This window comes from Pezoporus occidentalis, unplaced genomic scaffold, assembly GCF_034315485.1.
Source record: "Pezoporus occidentalis ecotype Australia unplaced genomic scaffold, CSIRO_AGI_Poc_V1 ctg150, whole genome shotgun sequence".
Lineage (NCBI taxonomy): Eukaryota > Metazoa > Chordata > Aves > Psittaciformes > Psittacidae > Pezoporus > Pezoporus occidentalis.
This window is the reverse complement of record NW_026913317.1, coordinates 997,519-1,021,866: the sequence shown is the minus strand read 5'-3', so window position 1 is coordinate 1,021,866 and position 24,348 is coordinate 997,519. Positions and strand designations below refer to the sequence as shown.

At 36.1% G+C, this 24,348-nt stretch overlaps 1 protein-coding gene across 6 annotated transcripts in view; it reads right to left on the bottom strand.

Annotated features, from left to right (window-relative positions):
- FAP (fibroblast activation protein alpha) overlaps positions 1-18,794 on the bottom strand; it is a 37,947-nt gene extending 19,153 nt beyond the window's left edge. For 2 of the 6 annotated variants that reach the window (XR_009963293.1, XR_009963292.1), the window contains exons 1-12: positions 18,649-18,794; positions 18,290-18,374; positions 10,570-10,665; positions 8,685-8,779; positions 8,474-8,548; positions 8,238-8,290; positions 7,077-7,149; positions 5,420-5,540; positions 4,710-4,864; positions 3,524-3,627; positions 3,058-3,193; positions 459-503 (exon numbers count right to left, since the gene is read on the bottom strand). Coding sequence is in view for 4 of the 6 variants with exons in the window: in XM_062611047.1 (XP_062467031.1) it covers positions 459-503; positions 3,058-3,193; positions 3,524-3,627; positions 4,710-4,864; positions 5,420-5,540; positions 7,077-7,149; positions 8,238-8,290; positions 8,474-8,548; positions 8,685-8,779; positions 10,570-10,665; positions 18,290-18,374; positions 18,649-18,654 (1,044 nt within the window). In the remaining 2 variants the exon portion in view is untranslated. The remainder of the gene's footprint in view (positions 1-458; positions 504-3,057; positions 3,194-3,523; positions 3,628-4,709; positions 4,865-5,419; positions 5,541-7,076; positions 7,150-8,237; positions 8,291-8,473; positions 8,549-8,684; positions 8,780-10,569; positions 10,666-18,289; positions 18,375-18,648) is intronic. The other 4 variants (XM_062611047.1, XM_062611046.1, XM_062611045.1 and 1 more) reach the window with 4 other exon arrangements.
- Between the last annotated feature and the right edge of the window lie 5,554 nt (positions 18,795-24,348).

Below are 24,348 nucleotides of genomic sequence, written 5' to 3'. Positions count from 1 at the left end.
TCTCGAAGGCTCTTCTTTAGCTGAGGTTGTGCAGCACTTGGCACTGAAACTGTGTTCTGAACGGACAGGTTTTATTCTTAAAATGCTATGGTATGTCTGACCCCTCTTGGATGACATCAGAGAAATTCTACATCTATTTTTGTCTCCAGGATGCTTCTAAGAATTACACTGCAGTATGAATTTACCTCTTGTCATTACTTGCCTCCCTTCAGTATAGTGTCTAATCAGTTGGTCTAAAATTTGCAAAAGGGGACAGAAAAAGTTTTTAAACTCAGAAAGGAGGTAGCCAGATATTAGGCCTAGCACAGCAATAAAGTCTCAATCCTACAGTACAAGAAGTTTAAGCAGTAGTGTTGTATGACTCAGACTGGTACTTCATGTTTCAACTCACTGCTGTGAATATGCAGAAAGCTGTAGCTTTTCATTAAATCAAAATGGAATACAACAAGAAAACATACCCCGCCTGCCCATCCCGTTTGACTCTCTTCTATGTGCTGTTGATTCTGAAAAACAAAACCAAATATACAATCTTTTAAGAAATTCAAGAATGAGTTTATGGAGATTCAAAATCTTAAAATAAAAAATCAACAGCCACCTGTAAAAATGTATTTTAGGACACTTGCTATGAATGTTCAGGGACTTGAGGATTGCCTGAGGTAAATAATATTACTGTATTAATACCATTATGTTAAAATTTTCTTTTTTAACAGCTGTCATCAGAACTAAATAAAAGCTGAAGTAATTTTTTTTAACCTTATGCAACATTTTCACTGAAAGCAAGAATTAACAACTACTTAATCTCATGAATTTTTCAGAAAAAAAGCCTGAGTAAAATAATTTCAGGAATGATAATATTAAAAATCTGTGTTAGATTCTCAGCTAGTTAATTTGACATATTTCCTTTCATTTCAAAGCTGTGATGTTGATTTATAACACAGATAATGTGACTCATAGGTACATCTTTTAAACAAACCTTAAAACCACAAACCAAAGACTTTATCTAAGTAAATAGAAATCAAGGGTCTCTGTACCTGGTGCTCAGATTAGAGATATTAAAGGAGCTGATTTTCAACAGTTTAAAAAAATCTCAGAAATAAAGTATTTAGAAAATGAATTAAGGGTTAGGCAGCAAAAATCAACCAGGTTATCATACCCTGTGACTATGAATATAAGTTTAGCAGGTCTCAAGTTTTTGTAACATTCTTAAAGCTGATTTTAAAAAAGACTTCTGCTGAGCATAAATGGATCAGAACCTCCTGCAGCTGAAGGTACATTTTTATTTATGCTTTACTTCTAAAGTTTCTAGTGCATTTTCAATACTTTCCTAAGACTTTTTCATTGAAGAGTACAATATCTTGTTTGTTGGATGGAGTGATTTAATATTTAACAATTCTGCAGTCAATGTATTTCTTTTTTTATCTTACAAACTTTTCTTTAGGCTGTTCATTGAATACAGTATTTCTTCACTGTCTGAAATAAACTCAACAAATTTGCTTTCTAAATACTATGGTTTGTGTTTATTATTCGCAGTGTAATCTCATTAACATTCAGAATCATGCTTTCTCCCTTTAAACTTAGTCCCTGCAAAGTGATTTATCTGAGAAAAAGTTGCAGGTACTTGCTCCTTAGAGGGCTGCTTAGTACTTCACAGTGGCTCCACTGAGCTATTAACTCAGAAGATGGACTTTATTTCTTTTATAAGATAAGAAAAATAGGATGTGTTGTTTTATATCTGCATCCTAAATTTATTTTCCTTTCTTTAAATTAAGGCTCTGATATTGATGACATAGTCCATTAAGGATATATTTAACTTCCCTCGTTTGAGTAGTCCAATTGACCTCTATGGGATTTTTCTGTCTATTAAAGTATTTACAGAATTTAATTAGAGAACTGGCATTTCCATAGGAAATCCCAATTTCACAAACACATGCCTAGCTTTTGCTCACATGAATAGTTCCACTGAAGTCATATTGGTTTTGATGGTCTATTCACATGAGCAAGACTCAAACGTGAACATTTTTGATGAATCGACACTTTAGGAATATCTTGTAGATTACATTTTGTTATTATTTTCAAGCACATAAAGCCTAGCACATTTATTGTACATTAGTCTCAATTTAATCTGAAATCAACAAGAGAACTGTTTTTGCCAATGGAAACACACAGAGATATACTTTCTAACAGCAAATAGAGCTAATGCAGCACTCCCATCTGTTCACACTCCTTCAATTGGCCATTTGTGCAAACTTTAATGTGATAAAAGCATTGTATCACTGTATAAATATGGAGTTATAGAAACGTCAGTAGTGACTCCATAAATAAGGTTTCATGGAGAAATGCAATTAAACAAGGATAATAACACAGTCCTGCAAGATGTTAATTGTTCTGGTCTGGTTCCAGAAAAGCAATTAAGCACATGCTTAATCTTAAACACATAAATAGACATACTGAAATAAATAAAACTGCTTACAAGCTTAAAGTTAAGCTTGTTTTAAGGTTCTTTGGTGGATTGTGGTAGAATCCTAGAAAAAAAAATCCCCCTTTTTTGGGGGGGGGGGTGTTTGTTTTTTTGTTTTTTTCTTTTTTAATTTGCAACAACTGTCATATCATAGAGGAATAAAAATTATTTTCAGCTTGGAAAGTTTGTGTCAACAAACTCTAAATTTACAATTTATCAATCATACAGAACACTTTTATAAGTATTCTTGCCTTTTACTTCTCATTAGTTCCAGGTTTCACCCTAATGCTAGTTTTTATAAGTGTTCTATGCCATAAACTCTAAAACCAAGATATGCAAACACCATCAATACTAAAAGACTATAAATGAGACTTCTGTATTAGTTACTGAAATTCAGAGTTATTCTTTCCTTCAGGTTCTATATGGATTTATCAGTGTCTACAGTCTCCAGGCTTTACAACGTCTTTAAAAGAAATGCTTTTTCAGAAAGGCTTCTGTACATGAGATCTGTAATGATTTACATACAGGTATAGACAGCTAAGCCACCTAATCAAATGCTAATTTCAGCAATGTTAAACTTATATTTCTAACTATATTACCTCTGGACAGTCCCATGTATTTGAATTCTCTTTGAAGTCACAAACAGCTAAGACTGAAAAATTCTGGATTCTCTTTAGCCATTGCACACAGACTCGACTATCTGTTACCCAAGTAAGCCAAGTAAAATAGTGATCACTAAAAAATAGTAAAAAAAAGAAAGAAAAAGTGGTTATTAAAGAACAAAAATATAGAAGCACTGCTACAGATTGTATCCCCCATAGTGTTCTGTGGATTCAACAGGAAAGCTTCCAGTGTCTTAGGCATTTTTTTTTTTTTTTTGTCCTTTGCAACAATGAATCATCTGGACAGAGAATCAAAATGCATTTCTAGTTAGCTTCTGATCCATCTAGGAGATGAATATGGCACTCCACTGTTAGAAACAGAAGACAACTCAGAAGTTCAAACATTTAAAACAAATAGATTTTTTTTTTTTTTAAAGAAAAGACATATTTGAGGGCACACTACCTTGATGCTATGACTGCAGGAACTGGCACCTTCTTAGGACCAAATGCTTCAGCATTAATAGTGTCTACAATAAACACTTTAACAGTAGGATTTTTAGCCCCAGCCTTCAAAGAGAATGTATCAGGTTATTCAAATCAGGCTCTGAACAATTCAGAATGAGGAAAATAACAACACTTTTTGCAGGAAAGGAGGCAAGGTGCAAAATACATATTCAATTGTGTATAACAGGGCAAATATGGTTTTATAAGATCTCACAGTGTCACTAAAACGGTTTTATGGTACTTCGCATCATTTCATACGCAAAGACAAAAACCTTTTAAACAGTCAAATTTAGTGCCTTTCCTTACAGAAAATGTACTTGATGGGAACCACCACTGAATTTCCATTATGGATCTATGCAGCACACATGCTTACTTTGGTATAAAACTCTAGGAGTATATTCATATGACTGCAATTGCTCTTTGACATTCCAGCTGTGGAATAAAATGGTTTAGCTTAAACTGATTTCATGCTTGCTTATTCATTGCATACATTATTAGTTTTTTAATTCTCCTCCATGTGTGGTTTAAAACATCCAGATTTACTTTAGAACTGCAACCCAGCTGACAGTTGAGTAACTTCTTAAGATGTATTAACATGATCAGTTGCAATCATATAAGCATGACAAGAGTCAGGAGAGCTAATAACATGCTGAAGAAACGCCAAACCAAAACCTTCTTGCCTTAGATCTGGCACTTGAAAGCAGTTAAAATCCAAATCCCCTTGAGATCAAAAAGCACTATGAAGTGTGCAAATAAACTGAAGCTGTTATAGCCTTTATTTTTCAAAATTTACTGTAATGAAAAATAACAACAGCATAGTTAACAGATCACAATAAGTAAACTGAATTGAAAAAACAAGACTTGACCATGCAAGCATACACTTGCACATGCTCTTTACTTACATGAGTAATTTCATTTATTTCACTGATATTAAATATCTACAGTTTTGAATGTACCTATAGCTTTTCAGAAGTGGCCTAAGTTTTTTTGATTTTTTCCTTGTGCTCCTCCCCCCCCCCCCCCGAATAAATTTAGACATAATGGATTTAACCACTGTAATATTACCATTTTTAAAGCACAGTTAATTTTATCAAATGACCCATAACTCATTTATCAACAGAAAGTCAAAAGAACGATAAACATACCTTTGGGTAGGGGATAATTATTTTTCTAGGATACTGGTCCTCACCAAAATATGAATATTCAATAACTGGTATGTCAGTATCATTAAACTGTACATATGCTAAATACTTTCCACTTGGAGACCACCACAATGCATATTTTGCTGCTAGCATTTCCTCTGAGGAAAAAAACCCAAATCATAATAGTTTGTCATTGTTTCTCATTCCAATCTATTTTAGCATTTAGCACTTAGATATATAAAAGTGAGTTATACTAAATAAATAACACTTAACATATTGCAATACATCTCAATTCTGAAAGGTTTTAAGAACTCTCAAAAAGGCACAGAGATCTCATTTAACTTGCTTGTTGGTTTTTTTTTCCTGTATGTATGTGGGGTTTCTTAAATTATTTTTTTATGCGCTGAAATGCCAAATTTTCACCAAAATTAAAAATTCCATTAAAGCTGAATGCGTAACTACTACCTGTGCAGCAGAAGGAAGCCCAGTATATAAGGTCTGATATAGTTCCAGTAACAAAAGACCTAGGAGTATGGTTACACACTACGAATACAAAATGCAGTCATTGTATGGAAAATAAAATATGGAAATGCAGTAATCTTTAGGGCTCCAAAAATAGTGTATCATCACACGTATTTTAGACTGGGTTTTTTGAGAACCAGGTAATCTAAACAAAGCATTTAACATGTTGATGTTCTTCAATATTTACTTACCTTCATAGACCCAGTCAGGAATCCCATTAAATATTTCATTCTGCTTTCCATCAGTAGTTATTTTAATTGGTGCCTCTCTTGGACTTCGTTTCAAATAGATATTATTCTGATATACATATACCTAAAGACAAGAAAGTATTTCTTATGAATATAGGCACCAGTAAGAGAGGTTAGAGTAAGATCTTTGGGAAATAAATGCTACACTATAAGCTGTTGCAAATTCTGCAAGAGTAGGTACCTCAGTAAATAAATGATACATTACAGGCCAAATTCTATGTTCACCCATGTCAGAATAAATCCTTAGCAGCTCCTTTGAATTTAATAACTTCAGGGGATTTTGTGGCAAGTTTTGGTTTGGAAAATGAGGAAAAAAAAACAATCAAAAACTCATTCAAATTGCTTTGTTTTATAAATGACCCCCAGACAAAGTGTTTTGTGACTTCTCTATCTGCTTCCACCAAAACTAGAAGATAAAAAAACCCACCAAACCACAATGACTAAAATGAATATAATTGGACTTTTAAAAATCTGTCAAAAAGCCTAGCTGATGTGAGATGAGACAAAAAAAGGTTTTACTCCCTCTGGGTTATTTTGTTCTTGTCTAATAAACTAGTTATTAAAAGACAGTTCTTGCAAGAAATGCTTGCAGGACTTGTATATCTCTAAATTTCAATCAATCAAATGAATGGACATGTAGTTAAGAAACCAGCAACAGAAAATTCACTTTCATAGAAAATCATGCCTTCTGAAGCTATTAGCATTTGTTAGCAACATCAGTGTAACATTTAACTACTTTGTGCTTTAAATGTTTTCATTTAAAAGCAACTCCTAAAACTCTCAGATCTGATACAAGGATATAAAAGCATCACTGACTACTCGTACCAGGAAGATAGGAAACTGCCTTCAGAATTCTTGATAACAAAATGACAATATTTAACTAAATTGGGAGAATTAATACTCTCCTAGAACATGGAGAAATATTCCTAACAAATTGTCCATTCATATGTAACACACTCCTGGGTATTTTCTGAAATGAGTTTGATATTTAATTTTTTTTTTTTTTGCGCAAATATTTTTCAATCTGGGTAAATAGTTAAAAAACACTAATTGTTATTGGGCTGATCTTTTGGACCCAAGAATAAAAACAGCTTATGAACTCATTACTATGCAATAGGTCTTTTATCATTACTGAGATATCAAGTAGCTGTTAAAAAGAAAAGAAAATAACATTCTTTGTAATAAGAACCTGACAGCCATTTTCTAGGATGAAAATTTTAGAAAAGATTTTAAACAGTGCTCCTTTAAATCTTCATAGTAAACACATGTATTACACAGTGTCAAAGGAAAACACCTTGGTTTTCAGGTCCCTGAAACTACATTTAAGCTGATATACAATTATGTTGGTCAATTCTTGATAGGAGATTGGCCAGCATACTGAAACACACAATGTAGCTGAGAACACAGTCCTTCTATCAAGACACGGACAAGCTAAATTTTAACAAGCTAAAACTGTTTTATTTGTCAGTCTTGCTTACAACCAAAGTTATTACACAGTCCTGTCAAAAATATAGCCTAATAAAATAATAACCAAAGGCAAACAAATGTTTTTTAGCCACACAAAGCAAAATATTTTTTGTGCTTTGTTATCTTTACTGACCAATTTGTGTCCAACGGGTGACCAGGATATATACTGAATCTTATGTGGAAGCTGATTTTCTGTTACAAAACCACTAAAAAAAGAAAGAATTTGAGATGGCTTTTTGTACACAGTGCAAATGGATCATTATACTGTACATTCATATAAAATTCATGGAGGGCTATGTTTTCTAACAGCTGATTGTTTTTTGAGCCATGCAAAATCAAGGCAGGCAGTGAGACATGCAGTAATGTGACGGTGTGCACCAGTGCTGGTAAAGCCTTCCAACTCAACCTTTTGAAAACATTCAACTGCAGAATAAGCCAGCCTCATCTCTTTCTAAATACTGCATAACCATCTACAGTAATTTGCTCCATCTGCAGCCTCAGCAAGTTACTGAGAAATGTGCTTTCAGGATATTGCATGCTAAGGCAACCATAACAGCAGCAGTTGCAACATTTGTTAAAGATCAGGACCCACATGCAGCACCTCTCTACTCACATTAGCTTGCAGCAATCTTTTCCTGTCACCTTGAACCAACAGTTTCGCATGAGTGGAGCGGCTCAGTGCAGCCCCTTTTGCTCAGAACTGAGAAGCATTTGGTCACGTTACTACTTAAGGTATAAAAGGTCACTGGGGAGACAGGTGGCCTCCTTCAAACTTGGGTGGAAAGAGTAGTGGCTTGAGGAAGATCTTGGGAAAGAGACCAAATACCATGGGAGAAGCTGTAAAGTTTTGGGGAACCCAGGACTGACTGTTACAAGATCACTGCAGCACTAAAGGAAATGTGAGAGTTCTAGGAAAGCTAAAGATTGGATCAACCATAAAAAGGATGAATTAGACAACAGAATGACATGGAGACATCAGGTGTGAAGCTGAAGTAGACTCAATCATCCAAGATAGGGTGGGAGAAAATTATGCAAAGAAGAAAAATGTATGAGAATCTTAAGCAGTGAAAGTTTTAGGGCATGAAATATAAATCAATCTAGATACCTAGATGAGTAGATGAAAGGACTGTATGATTTTCTTAAAGGCCATTTTTGTCAAGCAAGCAACCTGATAGATTCAGGTAAAAGCAAAGCAAGGTGGTAGTCACATTACTGTGGAGTTTTTCAGTGGAAATGCAAGCACATCACTACAAGGTATTCACCATAGTTCCCTGTAAGAGATATGTGGCCTTACCCATATATGAGATCATAAATGTGGTATGATGCTGTATAGGAGTATCTCCACAGCTGTGAAAATTAAGCAGGAAAATAATATTATTGACTTGGACAAGATACTCTAAAAGTAATCAGCTGTCTTTTCATAGCCTGATCATTTCTTGAGAAAGTACTAAGAAAGGTTTATCTGTAGCAGCCACAACAAACAAAATACTAAATGAAACCAAACATTTCATGAAGTGGTATATTAATTACCTTTGAATAATTGCTTTCCAGAGCTATGAAATATTTGTCAGATGACAACACATAATTTGAAGCATTCACTTGTTTCTGAAAGATTCAGAAGTAGATTAGATTCTAGTAAAAAAAAAAAGGATTTGATGAGTTTTAATCCGCTCACTTTTAAATTGGTACTTGAAATGCAACTGCATTTTGCTGCCTTTTTATTAATTGGAATGGTACGTACCATTGTGCTGTTAGTCATGATGGTAGTTGGGTAGTTCATTTCAACATTGTAGAGTATAATGTCATCTTCTGCAGATTGATGAAGATATTCATTGTCTTTATAAACAAGATAAAAGGGCTGTTACCTTGCACAGAAGATACTACAGAAAAGATCCATTTATCAAAGTATTCACACTCCTGTCAATGAATAGGCTTTGAGCAAACTCTTTTGGCATCTACATAATTTTTTTTTTCCTATTGATGCCAAAGTACAGAGTTGTCAACAAACTGCTTTCAGGGTTCCTGAGTATGTTGTCAATATGACACACTGAACAAAGAATCAGCTAGTTAACTTTATGATTACATGCCACATTTTAGTAATTGATCAAGAATACCACTGACAGACCCATTAGAAGGTCAGTACCATAATGTAGCTGTTTTCAAGAAAACCAGAACATTTGCATTTCTACAGATTCCACGGATAACAGCAGTATCATGTAACTGACACTATGATACTCCCCTTACACAGTGAGGATGAGTGACCTTCAAAGCAAATGGAATTGAACCCAACCTGTGCTCAAGACCTGAGCCATGGTTTGATAGAAAATGAAGATCAGAATTTTAATTTCACATTATTATTTTTGCTGCTAGAAACAGAGAGAAGGAATTACATGGTGTAGCTAAAGAAAGAGAGACTTTAACAGGCAGCCTGAAACATTGTATAAGGTGTTCATTTTTAGGAAATTGGATCACCCTTGGATCTTTTGAGCTCACTTCTGTGATTTGTGTTAACAGCATTTTTGGTGATCTCAGGCACTCTTAGGAAGAGATAGTCAATTTTAACTCCTTGCTTCAGAAGAAAAATAGACATATGGAATGCTGTAGGCATGACTATCTATGGAATCTATGGCATGACTTTTGTGTGAGCTTTGTGACTGTTAAGAGGAAAGATAAGTCTAAGTGTGAAGGATATAAAGAGGGAAGGAAAATATTAGGTTTAGGTGATATGCTGCCTACATACTTCAAACATTCAGACAGAATTCTAACAAATGGTGACCTAATTTTTATATCATACAAGTGATGTCAATATGCTTCAAATTATTAATTGTAAAATTTGAACTGCTGCAAGCAATGCCCTGGAAAGCTTCAGCTAAGTTAAAAAATTGTGGGTAAAAACTAACTTGGTAAGACTGCATCTGAATGGGCACTATGTTTCTTGTCTTGAGTCAGGAACAATTGCTTGAAGCAGCGCATAGATGGAGTGGTAGTGTGTGTAGTAGAATGTAACCCAATCTAGCTCAAGCCTTTGGGTGCTTTCCATGCACAGACATGTATCTCAGCAGCAATTAACTTCATGTCTTTATCTTCTACCTTAAGACACTCACTCAGAAACTCAACTTTATTTTCTATGCAACGCTTTGGAACTCTGGAATTTCGGCAGTATCAGCATTTTGTTAGATGAGACAAAATCAGCTGGGCTCATTGCAGAGCTAAGTACTCATGAAAACAAAGGAGAATGGGGCCTGTAAGATAGGCTACCTCAATTATTACAAATGATAAGTTAAAAAGGGCTGCGACAAACACAAAGAAGAAGATTTCTGACACATTGATATATTTCACTTACTGCAATGAATATGACAGTAAAGAAATAAAACACTGAAAGCCTCTGCAAAATTATACTTGACTCAAACATGTCTGTTGAAACATCAAATACCTGGAATTTCTAGAATGACTGACAGAATAGTAAATTTCAACCATAAGTTTTGACTAGCAGATTGTTTAATTTTATAGTTAGCATTCATTCACAGTAAAGCTGGAAGGAAAAATACATTTCTGCGTCTGTGTAAACCAGTTTGGAAATACATATTAAAAAGGCTTATGTACTTTTGAGGAAAGGTTTTATTTACCTGACACCCAATATGGAAAAAATGTTTTATATTGGAAGTTTCCACTCAGGTAATCCTCCAGTGTAAGGGCTCTGGGTCCATCATCTGTGTTGACAACTAAGACAATAGAAAGTTTCTGTTAATACAACGGTGTGAAGTGGTTTTTTTTTTCTATTTAGCACCAGAGAATAGTGAGGATAGCATAATCCTGCAAGTACACAGAAAGTAGGCACAGCAGAAAGTTTTCTGTTACTGTTCTGGTAAGGTCCACACAAAATCACAAACTAATTTAGTTCACCCAGTCATTTTTTTCACTCAGATATATTTACTTGTAGACCCTGTGAGTCCCAGAAGAGCCTTTTCCACACAGAAGACAAATCAAAGTTTTTTTTTAAAGCACGGTTTCATGAACTTGTGTGGTATGTAGAGACAACTATTTTAATAGGAATTTGCACATATTCAGCAGACTCAAACAGCAGGATGTACTTATAAACCCCTACTGTCAAATTTCATAAATACCTCATCAACCAGAGTTAGAAGATGGAGATAAGGCTTCCAAAATGATCACCAGTCACATATTTTTCTTCGTAGCTACATGAAAAAATAATAAATGAAGGTATGCTGATAAAGCTGAAAAGGAATGAATGAACCTGAACTTCAACTTTTAATTTCATGCTGCAAAAGAAAATTGGCAATGATTCTGGAGAGAAGAAAGGTACTCTGATATTAGATTTGTAAGCATATTGGACAGCTGCATAAAAATAAGGAATAAAATTGTGTCTGGTTTTGTGGCTTTTGTTTGTAAGCATATTGGATAGCTGCATAAAAATAAGGAATAAAATTGTGTCTGGTTTTGTGGCCTTTGTTTGACTATATTTCCTCCCAGTGCTAAACACCATAAGCTAGGGCAGAATTTAAAAAACAAGTTTAAGGTCAAACACTTATATGGGAATTGGGTAATGTTAAAAATGCTGGTTTGCTAAGTGCATGAAAGTGAAAAAATTCCTTTGCAAAAATGTAAAAAAAAAAAAAACACCTATGCAGCTCACAAGAGAAAGAGCGCTCAAAATATTTAATCCTCGAAAGACATAGGAACATTTCTGATAAAGGCCATTTTTTAACGTTCAGTAGCACAATAATTGCAGCTTTTAAGTCTAGGCATTCTGGATTCTATTCTTTCCTCCTTTAAAATCAAGGGGACTTTTGCCATAGTCTTCAGAGATAGTGATGTCACACTGCAGCTGAGTAGATCTCTGCCACTTCCCCTGTTCCTTCAGAGCAATGAGGTGACAGCCAGATAATCAAGATGACTCGTTGCCCTCAGGTTTCATATGCTCCATCACTTCCTCATTACAGCTGCCCCCTCTGTTAAGATCACAGTGACTTCCTGGGAAATGTTTCTTCATATTCTCTTCCATAGTACTTTATAATGATAATACATGTTTTCTTCTGGTAAGTGACTATTACTTACTGTAGAATACACATGTCAGGTTGACTGTTGACACTAGCCTTATCTGCACTAATGCAGAAGAAAGCTGTCATGAGAAATAAAACTGAATGCCAATCCACAGGCAAAAACCTATTGGTATAGACTCTGAGCTAGCAGTATGTCCAGAAAATATCTCAAGCAGTTCAATAAGAAGTTAATTCTTCTAGCTAATGCTGTGACTGTATATTAGAGATCTTTGATATGTTAATGATAAGCATAGATGTCAAGCTCTTAAAAAAATGCATAGAAAATAATTCCAAACAAGAATTCACTTTTATTTATACTGATTATTACTTATTACTAGCTTCCAGTTTAAATTCCCCATGTAAATATGCCTATTTGCAAAAGAAATCCACCGTTAAGATCTATTTCTATGGCTGTGTGTATAGGAGGCTTATATTTGCAGTCCTTTTTGATACCTTAATTTGGTAAAATTTCCTGGTTCCTTCCCTCAGATTAAGATGATTTTTTTACTAAAAAGACAAGCAATATCACAAATGTCTCTTCTCTGGTCTAATTTTCACAGCTCTAATTTAAACTTTTACTCTGTTAGTCATCTCACATACATACTTAATATTCTGTGATAATTTATTATGACTGCTAATGATTTTCAAAATGTGTCCACTCCTATCTGAATTTCTACCAGTGGACTGCAAAAAATGTGAACACAACTATTTCTTACTTGATTACTTGTAATTTTGAATGCTTGTTTCTAGGCAACAGAAGCTATCTTTAAATGTTTTAAATGCTTTAATTAAAGGCACCATTTTTAATAGTTTTCTATAGTTGTTGCTGATTCTTTCTTCTAAAACTAAAGACTGGCTCAATAATAGTATTCAAAATCACTGCTCACAGAATAAACCCTAACATGAAGATTACTTTACATGTCTGTAGCACTATACAGACACTGATTTGGATGGCTGTTAGTGAGCCTGGTAAAGTCTTTTGTTGTGTTTTGTTTCTCTATGAAATAAAGATGAAAAAAGATGCCAAGGGACAAGGAAGCAAATAGCTGAGCAAACCAAAGAAATGAAAATTTACCAAATTTCAGCTTTGCTCTTTTCCCTTCACCACCCCACTGTCTCAGTTTTAATCCTTTGTGGTCCATTTGCATCCATTTACAGCATGTAGTTCTTATTTCTTTCGGCACCAAATCAGTTAACTTGCTTTATATATTCCATGATCATAATTATTCACTTGTGCATTTGAGTGTATTCGACATACATGTGAATCATGGTGATAAAAGCCTGTAAGCATCTACTAAATGTTACTGGCTTTAGACAGACACCTTCTCCTTTACTGTTCAGTTCACTGTTGTGAGAGAGCTTAATAAAACACAAAAGGATGAACTTTCAGTTATATTAAGCTCAGATTAACTTTATGCACAGCAATCCATCACTATGAAATTCTGTTTGTATTATCAGGATTATTCTCTTTCAAAGACCACTAGACCAATACAACCCTTGCATTAGATTTCAAAGCCCTGTTGACTTATTCTACAATGTGGTCTAATGTGCATCCATATAAATAGTGTCTACTGCTGCCAAATTAAAGAAAGTATACATAATAATAAGTATTCAGTTTTCTGTATTTTTTATTTTTATATATGTAATTGTATATAGGTATTTTATATGTATTTGTAAGCAATTAATATATATGTATTTTTACATGTATTTTATTTAGCATCCACTGCTACATGGCAAGATGCCTTGCAAATGCAAACTGGTTATCACAGTATTATATTCTGCTTCTGGATTAGACTGTCCATTCTCATATCTGCTGTTTGATACTGAATATCTAAAGCACAAGTTCCTTCAACATGCACAGGAAAACAGCCTTCCACTTGAGGAGACCACAGCTCAGTTCAGCATCAGAAATTAATTCCAACACTCCTGATCCTGCTCCAGAACTTCTGATCACACTCAGCTCCACATCAGCTCAGTCTGCATTTCTATACCCACATCACATTCAGTCATTTTTTTTGTGAGGTGTAACACTGGTTTCCCAGTGAAAGCTACTTCAAAAACACCCTTTGGAATGAGAAGAAAAGATGAAGTCTGAACAAGTCATGTTCCTCAGTATGATACAGCTCTTGTTAGGAACAGAAAGTGTGTACAGAAAGCTAAAGCATGCTAGAATGAGAATGGTTTAGTTTACTACAGACTCTAACTCTCTACTGCTAAGGGTCTAGGAAAGGGAAAAAGCTCTCCTCTCTAATGATAGACTAAGAAAGAATCACTATAATCCCTTTCAGTTATTGAAAATAATGTTTTCAGAAAATATAAAGAAAAGCTAGTATAAAAATTTAATCTTGGATCATAGCCATCATACTGCATTTCTAAGCATAGACTTAGAAAGATTGTTTTAGTAACCTCTTTAAAATAGTCCTAAATCAGAGTATTTATTCTGCCACCAGCATGTGAAAATTAATGCACAGAAAATTAATAGAGTCTGTTTTGGCAGTTTTGGCACTTCATGCCAATTTAAGAATCTAAGCGACAAAGAGTTTCTTCAAACCACTAGTCAGATTTGGAAAGAAAAGGCCCACCCAACCTCATAGTCCTAGGAGTATTGTCACAGACTGCTGCTGTACAAGCATAGCAGACTGAACCCTCTTAAGGGAATATAAACTAATGGAGAATATAGGGTTTATCAAGAAAGATTTTAGCATGAATTCCTACTTTTTTTTTTAATGCAGTCTGAAGTACCAAACAGAAGAGGTATGAATTAGTTTAATCCATCTTAATATTGTTTTTTATTACTTTGTTCTAACAACCTTATGCTAGCTCCCTGCCACCAGCATACAGATCACTGCAGCTAGGCTTACTTAGATCTGAGCCTGAACTTGTAGCTAAAACTGAACGAGCAGATCTTTGTGGAAGCACACTGTCACAGTAATCTACAGATTTTCAGTTACAAGAAACTTCAGCAACAGTGGAGACTTTATAATCTCTAATTGTCACTTGCCAATTTTGATAGATGTCCAAGAAGATGAGAATTTCTCTTTATTTCTGTTTTAAGTTAAATATCTGACACCCATTTAAATTAGAAAACAGGAACAAAGAGCATTGTCTCTAGCTGACTTTAATGCCAGGAACCAAATTCCTGACTGGAAGCATTTTTCTTCCACTCCACAATGATGGAAGCAATCCTGCTTGACTTTGCAACAGAACACAGGGAAGAATTTACTGAAAATGGATTTGGCTGGTGTGTAGCAAAGAACACCACCTGTTCCTAAGAAACTGGCTGCTCCACTTCCTGACTAAGAAGTATGGCCTCTGATCTGATCTGCAACATCAGAGGAAGGGGCTTGGTCTCAGGTCTAGGTGTACAATGGAGACAGAAACATTGACATGTACTATCCTGGTTTTGGTTGGGATAGAGTTAATTTTCTTCCTAGTAGCTGGTATAGTGCTCTTTTGGCTTTAGTTAAGAATAATGTTGATAACACACTGATGTTTTAGTTGTTATTAAGTAGCGCTTACCCAAGTTAAGGACTTTCCAGCCTCATGCTCTCTGCCAGTGAGGGGTACAAAAAGCCAGGAGGGAGCATAGCCAGGGCACCTGACCTGAACTAGCCAAAGAGGCATTCCATACCACAGAACAACATGCTCAGTGTATGAACTGGGGGCAGTGGGCAGGAAGGGACTGATAGCCGCTCGGGGCCAGGCTGGGCACTGGTCAGAAGGTGGTGAGCAATTGTATCTTGCACCACTTGCTTGTTTTTTATGATTTTTTTGTTTGTTCTCTCCCTCTTTATTTCCTATTATTATTATTGTATTTCACTTTATTTCAATTATTAAACTGTTCTTACCTCAACCAAAGGATTTTGCCTTTTTTTTTCTTGATTCTCCTCCCCATCCCACTTGGGTTTCGGTGTGGGGAGTGAGCAAGTGGCTATGTGGTACGCAGTTGTCAGCTAGGCTTAAACCATGACAGCTCTGATTCTGAATATTCATTAAAAATAGCACAAGAAAAGATTAATTTGGTGCCTGAGAAATACATTCAGTTAATTGTAACTGCCTATGGTTTTGCTATTGCTTTTCAGCTGCAGGCAATTTTTTTTTTTCTTGTTTATGCTGCAGAACTGGCCTAGATATGGCAGCGTGTAAGTGAAAAGAACCTTTCTGAACAGTTTAGAGCTGGGTTATCATAGTTAGGTAAACCACTCAGCACATCCCTAGCTCAAAGAAATGTCAAAACCCCATCATTAATTTCTTAGGCATAGATGCCACTCTCTATATTGAGATTGCCCATCTTGCTTTTCTGAGCCCCACAGAAACTGTGTATAACTGTAACTAAGTATTTCCCCCTGACTGTCATCTCCAAACAGATAATTGTTTTCCACTACAACTTTTGAGAAGTTTTCACGGTTTTATACCCTTCCATGTGTAAACCAAAACCAGCTATCACATCTTGAGATGTTTGAGCAATATGAAGTTACTAGAAACTCAGCAGACAAAACCAGAACTAGATGTTTCTTCCAGTTCTTTCAGAATTACATATGACATGTTTCTTTGCTGATTTCTTATGCAGAAGTTTAGTTGGTCTGTGTCTATACATTCGTCATATGCAATTAATTGTCTTGCTAGATTGCCACGTCCTTTCAGTTAAACAGCAGCAAAGGTGGAATGTGCAAACAAAATTCCATTTCTGTAGCCATTTCCTGTCTTGGACTTGCAAAATTTATAACTGCAAAATGAATTCATATTTTTCCATTAACAACTGATCAGTACACTACAAAGAATTCAAAAGGCATTCTAACAGGTAACTGCATCACTTGCAGTTCCACCTGTGAATAAGGACATAATCAGATGCGTTCGATATAATTGTGTTCAACATAGAATCATAGAAAAGGTTGAAAAGGACCTTAAGATCATCTGTTGTTTAATCCACAATTGTCTAAAATACTTTTTCAAAAGCATTCAGTAAGGAAAGATAAATCCTTTATCATCTTACTGAATCTAAACGTGATGTCTGATATGACACAAAGTCACCATTCCAAGAAACTGTACAGACGAAATGAGTTCTTTGTAATGGCCCAGGTACCAAAGAGGCTCAGAATAAGACTAGTGAGCTGGTATGTGATAACCTCAGAAGGGAAAAACACATTCACTTCCTCCTACAGTACCTTCCATGATCTATCCTTGATATGATCTATCTTCATATTCACATGCTGCATAACAGGATCAACCATAACTGCTTCAGAAACCTCCATCTCTTCTCTCAACAAAACAACCCATGATGACTATATTCCACAGAAATACAAAGTAGTAAAGAGATTTCACCTTTCACAAACCCTGCATATTACCTACAGTATCTAACTTGCATAAGACAAGTAGATAACTGATTTTGCACCACTTAGTTCTAAATGCAAAACTGACTTCTTAATCTTGGTCACACTGACAACATGTGAACAAAGAATAATAATTAAAAAAATAAAACCCCTTAAATAGATACTGTTAGTGGAATGAAGGCTTTTTGTTATTATTTTAATTATTTTAGGCATTCAATTAATCTGCTACAGTGAAAGGGTCACATAAATAATTATATTGCCCTTAATACATCTCTCATAGAAAATATTACCATAAAGAGTGCCACTCAACCCCTAAATTCCAAACCACATGCACTTCAGACTTTTGTAGAGGACTAATTTTCCTACAGCTGGCATAATAATACTAGAGCAAATATATATAAAACAGTATATAACAATAATAAACAGAGCAAACTACGCATCCCTATTTTATACAACACTGACTTTATTTTTTAAATGCAATATTACGTATATTCACAATCATACCCTACCTGCAACAAAATGTTCAACTTGTAACTGGATAGAGAACTTCTGTAATTATTACACAACAATTTAAAACCAAATACAAGTTCACCAAGCTACAGGAAATTACTAACAGTTTGGGAGAGTCTCTTCACCTCTAACACAAAAAATAATAAAATATGAGATCTCAGAATTATTTTTGCAGTCCTGTCCAAGAATATTATATATCATGCACAAGAAAGTTAATTCAGATGCTTTTCACTACAAGGAGTTCCTTGTTTCAGCATCTGCTGGCATTTCAATCCTACCTTCAGGATATTCAGCTGTCAGTACATTTTTGTAAAGTGATAAAGCCATAACAAGTCTGAAAAGACAGGACAACCCTACAGAAGACTTAACAAACTTTTGTGAACTTTAGAAACCATAATAGCTAAAAATACTGTGTTTTGCACTACATAACATTACAAATGCCTTACCTCTTGATGGAAGCAGTATAATACACATCAGTAATAAGGAAAGCAAAAGGCATATAACCATGCCAAAAATTATTTTTAGCCGGGTCTGTAGGACAGAAACAAACAGTAATTACATTTCTAATATCGTCTGAAGCACGCTTCTATGGCTTCTAGATAATTAAATCCTTCCACTCTCTCAAACCGCTGCAATTCGTACAAGCAACAAGCAAAAACGTCCCTGCAAAACATTGAGAGTACTTTCGTTTCCTTTTTCTTTAAAACAAATACTTTCACATCAGAGCCTGGCCTGATGTGACAGAGCTGACAGTTGAACAACAGATATAAATGTTACCAAACGCAGAATACGGCAGCATACAGACCTTCATTTTCCTGCTGTATTCTAAAAGAATGTAAATTTTCTCTTCTGGGTGTTGGTCAGTGGATCTAGGAGAGGAGTTTGAAAAGGCAGTGTCGGTTTTCACAGTTGGGAGGCTAAACCTCTGGCAGACTTTTTCCTTTTTTTTTTTTTTTCCCCCCCCCTACATACTTTTGAAAACTATGCCAATTTTCAAAAGGTTTCCATAAAATTAGAAACACGCTTTTGGGGAAGTTTTAGGACCAGAAATGGACAGTGGGTGGCTATATGGGTGGTGATTATATACTTCCCACCAATGTGAGCTATAACCAACATCTGCTTACACTAACTTGAGGGTTTTATGACTCAACAGTTACTTGATATGCACTGTTTTTCTCTGAAAAGTATCTACTGTGTATTTTGGCAATCCTCACATTCTCAGGACATAATCATGACCTTATTTCTGCTCTCTACAGCAAAGTTCAAAGAAAACCCCACAGCTTTATTGTTTAGATATAATTCATGTATATTTACTTTCTGAAATAATAAATGATGGCGTAAGAATGCAAAACAAGAAGCAGAAACATATAATTTAATGTCTTCCACATGTGAGGAGAATTACGTTTTTTCTCAGAAAACGATACACTTATTTAGGCCATGTAAGGAGAACGCAGAGAAGTAAATATCCACAGGCCTAGTGCAAATTCTGAAACAGTGCTTCAACCACCAACTGCACGTATTTTATTTAGCTCACTGAAATGAGATCAACTGAAAACGGGAAACTTCTCGTGACCGCAGTGTCAAGTTACATAAGAGATACTTCTGCAGCGAGAAGAATCGCTCCAGAAGGGAAGCAGCAGCATGCCGTGCTCGTTAGGGTGACTTTATCCACGTTTCCTTACTCCCGGTGTGACTTAGAGCCGCTCCGGGGAGCGATGGCCAAGGGGAGACCGCTCCCGCCCAGCCGGGGCCGCGGGGCTTGTGAGGGGGCAGCAACGGTCGGGCGGGGAGGGGGGACTAACGGTCTGCGGGAAGCAGGCACGCTGCCCCCTAGCGGCAGTGCGCACCGTAGCGGCTCAATCCGGGATGAAAGGAGACAGAAACGGCTAAAAGGAGGCACCATGTCTTCGGGTACTGGCGGCGCTGAGCCTGCTCCGCACAGCCCCTTATCCCGCAGGTAGCCGGGTCCCTCAGGAGCGCTCTGCGCTGTCGGCTCCTTCCTTCACCACTCGTTGCTCTTCCCCAGCACCGCCCATGCTTTCAGGCTTGCTGGCGTTGCTCTGCGAGGTTGGATGCTGTTTAGCACATCTGCAAATGCCCTGAAATCCACAATAGCTTATTACCGATGTCCAGGTCTCAGAAGGATGGTCTCAAAAAGGAAATCCTTCCAGTCCTCCTACCGCAGAGCCAGTATCATTCTTTCAGATACTTAACCTGAGGATGAGTCTAGGCCACGCATTTCAGATGTATTAGAAAAAAAAACAACCAACCAACCAACCAACTACCAATAAAAAACCCCAAACAAGCAAACAAAACCCCCCAAACCAAAAGGGAGGCAGTATCATACTCTTCAAAGTATTCATTCTTACAATGTGCTGGCAGGAAACCAAGGACCAGCAAACAAACCAACCAACCAACCAAGGACCTGTGCAGGGTCTTCTGCCCCACAGCCATGGGTTCAGGCTTTGTGTTATGTACAGAAGGGCATCAGGTATGGCAGCAGCTGAACTAAGCTACAGCACAAAGCCTGTTGTCCACTTATTGCCTGTAGCTTCCCAGCCATTACACATGGTGCCCATGCCAGAGGAGAGACAGTGCCTGGCGGTGGGCCTTCCTCTGCTTGGCCTCCACAGACTGCTCCAGGCAGCCAGTCCCAACCGCACCCCCAGGCCAGGCTCAGCTTCCTTCTTGCTGCTGCCTCAGCCTACGTGGCAAATGTCAATCATCAAAGGCTGCCATAAACCAACAGAACAGTCACTAGATTTGACATGAGACTTAAAGACCACTTATTGGAAGTCGCAGGTTGGGCTTCAGCATTCTTGATTTTGCATGTGGAGTCTGCTGAACGACCTCACCTTTCTCCCTGCATTAGTTTCATATTTCTCTTCTGTGCTTACCACCAAAAAGGGAAAAATAAGAGGGTGAGGAAGGAAGTGCAAAATGGTGGTGCCTCTGTGTGAAGTCAGACACGGGGACTATGATTTTTCAGAGGAGGTTAACAAGGAACCAAGTACCCATATCTGACTGAAATTCAGTAGACCCCTCTGGCTTCTTTGAAAATCAAAAATGAGATTAAATAGGTTCCCTGTCACATGAAACTGTCCAGCAGAAGTTTGACTAATGTTTTCCAGAGAAATAAATCTCAGTGTATTACCAACAAAGATGGTGAAGTTACCACCTTAGCCTAGCAGTATGGGCTGGAATTTGAACCCTAACCATTACACCAGCCTTGGTTAGGCAGCAGCTCATCTGGGCAGTGTTTTGGCAACATTCCTTATGTTATATTAGGCTTGGTGGGGGGATTTTTGAAAAGATAGTAAAATCAACTGTCTGAAAAAGTGATATGAAACATGTCTTGTTTTCCCATAAACCCTGTTTGCTGCTCTCCCTAGTTCTTGTCACAACAACAAAGTACGAATTATACCAGATGAAGCTTCTGAGTAAGATCCATTCTGTTGACATAAGCCATACAAGGAAAAAGAGCTGAAAAGGCTAAAATACATTGTTACTGATACACTGTATATGAAGAGCAGAACTGAGCTCAAAAACAATAGGTTCCTAACAAGATAAACCACAGCTAGTCAAAATTCCCAAAACAGAAAAGGATTGTGACAAATTATTTTTCCCCATGTAACTCGTGCTTCTTATTCATATTTCCAAACAGTTACTTATTTCCTAGCATTCTGTGCTGCCATGTGTATTTTCAATAACACAGTTCAGAGAAATAGATTTTTTTCCTACCACCATTGGTTATTTCTGACAACCAGAACATCACAAAATTGCAAACGGAGGTTTTGATCAGGCTTTTTTTCACTTCCAAATCTGCAGCTTCCTCTAATGAATGCATACTTAAAGAATGCCTCAAAGGAAATGCTTCAAACTCACATGATCTAAAAGACTTTACTTACTATATGCTGCATACTATGGTTTGTGGGTTTTGGTTTTTGTTTTGTTTTGTTGTTTCTAATTTGGAAGTCTAATTATTTGGGCATGTGCTGTAGTAAGATTCACAAAGGTCGCAGCATTAGAAGCAAATCAAAATTTACCTGGCAAATTCTGTGTATCTGTTGCTCTTAACACCTGAACTCCCTTCTCTGAACTGCTTATGCTAGCACCAGTGAGTAAGCAAACAGCAATTCTTTCAACAGCCAAAGCTTTTCCTAACTCCTGCAACATTAGAACTCCATAATGTAAGATAGAAATAAAAGTGTAACAAAGTTAGAAAAAGGGTGAATCAGTTGGAGAAATGGAAAAATTATGGAACAGATAACACATACATTAACAGATAAACATACTCAGTTTGTACAGCAGCTATCCAACCAGTTATGCAACTACTCTAAGGTTGCTCAGTATTTACATTTCATAGATGAGGACATGAAGATTTACAGATATAAGTTGTGCATGACATCAGAACAAAAGTTGATGAAATAATGAAAATGTAACTAAAGCTTAACTAGTTCTTAAGTAGCCATACACATAGCTAGACAAATTCCCAGCAAGTAATAGTTTTTCTTCTTTCCGCATTTGTGAACAAATAAAAGCTGTAAGTAGAAAATACAATCAGGTTTTGTCACACTCCCTGGAGGACTTTGGGTCCATAAATGCAATAAATGCAAAAGTAACTAGCAGATAAAATATGGCAATTTAGCTTGTATTTTACAACTTCATACTTCCTGCATGAACAATATAGGCATGCTTTACAACCCCATTCAGAGACAATAACTCGAAGTGGAAATTCCTTATCCTACACACCAGAAGGATTCATCTGAGGTTCATAATGCGTTATGCTGAAGTGAGATTGTGCAAACACTCTTTAAGCTTTGGTGATAATGTGGCTGAGTCACGCTAGGAACTGGGAGTGTACCAGCAGCACACTGGTGAACTACAAGAAGACTAGGCATATTTGCGATACAACCCTGTTGCACTTAAATATAGAAGAAATCCAGCTGCATATGCTCTTGTTCCTTCAAATAAAGGGAAGTGTCAAAAGCTCAGATATCAGAAAATCTACTCCTCATGGAAAATTATTTGATTGAGGACCCAGCAGAAACCTATGTAACAACAGAATCTTTCAACCAGGGTTTTATGCTTCTTTAAAAGTGCTGAAGAAATTACTTCAGACTCCTGAAAATGCTATGTACAGTGATCAAGTTACATAACTATAGCAACTAATTAATACAGAAATCCAGAGATGATCTGGATGATGATAATTTACCAAGAGAGACTATTCTAATAATGAATTTGTAGTATATTTGATAGGACTATGCACATGAGCAAATTACATCTTGAATAACAATCATATGTGATCTCCGACATTTTAAAATAGATTCTTAGATCAGTGTGTAAAAGGTGTAAAATTTGCCCAGAACTTAATGCAAAATCATCAGATTCCAGAAGGAGCCAAAAGCTCCAGTATTAAGCAAAAGTGTTACAATACAAGAGAGAATAACTTAGTTTCTAAGAAAAATAGATGAGGGGAATGTTTTGGTTTTTTTACCTAAGTATCTAATGCTGAATAAATAAATTGGTGACAATTTCATATTTGTTCTGCCCTGCACAATACATAAAGGTAAGAAGATCATTATAAAAAGATATACACAAATACAAAACACATACATTACAAACTGCTTACACTCCTTGTCTCCCAGTGGCCTTTGTGAATTAGTTGTATTGTTCAAAAATATCTGTGAAATTGCTGTGTCTTGAAACATCTTTGCATATATAATCTCTTAACTCTCAACACACCTGATTTCTTTTTACAGTCCAAAGGTAATTATTGGTATAAATCACTGTTGTGGAATAATTTCAACCTATAAACCAGCCACCATTTCTGTAATTTAAGTGACTTCTAATCTACAAGACTGCTAGAGTGAAAACTCATCAGCATGCATATTTATTTCATTTCATAATGTTGTAATTCATTTATAAGTCTCTAATCCCAAAATGGCCTGTATCAAATTGGTGATATCCGCAATGTGCTGCTCTTTGAATTGCAGTCAGAAATTAGACCCCCCCCGAAACAAAGCCAAAAATATAAAGAAAATCCCACACACCCCCAAAATCTGGTCCTGTTGCAAACATGAAATGAAATCTGACTTTAAGAAAGCGTACACAGTATTATTCCTTTTAAAAATGTACAGTGATTACAAATCTAGCCATAATAAGATTCTTTTTTGCTGGGATATACTTTTCAGCTATGTTGTAACTTAGAAATTTTACCTGGGGCTACTGAAGTATTTACATGTCCATGCTCGTAAACATACCATTTTATCCTGAATTTGCAAAGCTGACTGTTACAACAACAAACAGACCCTCTTTCCACTCTCCAATATCTTACTTGCAAATAGGGGGAAAGGGAAATCTGTCAATGAAATAAATATGGAGATACATTATGCTATTTTTACATTTGGAATACCACTATCCTTTAAATTTCTAGGGTGAAACTGTAGTAGTATTATTGTCAAAATACTTACAGTGAAAGAGAATAAATAGTATCACAGTTGGC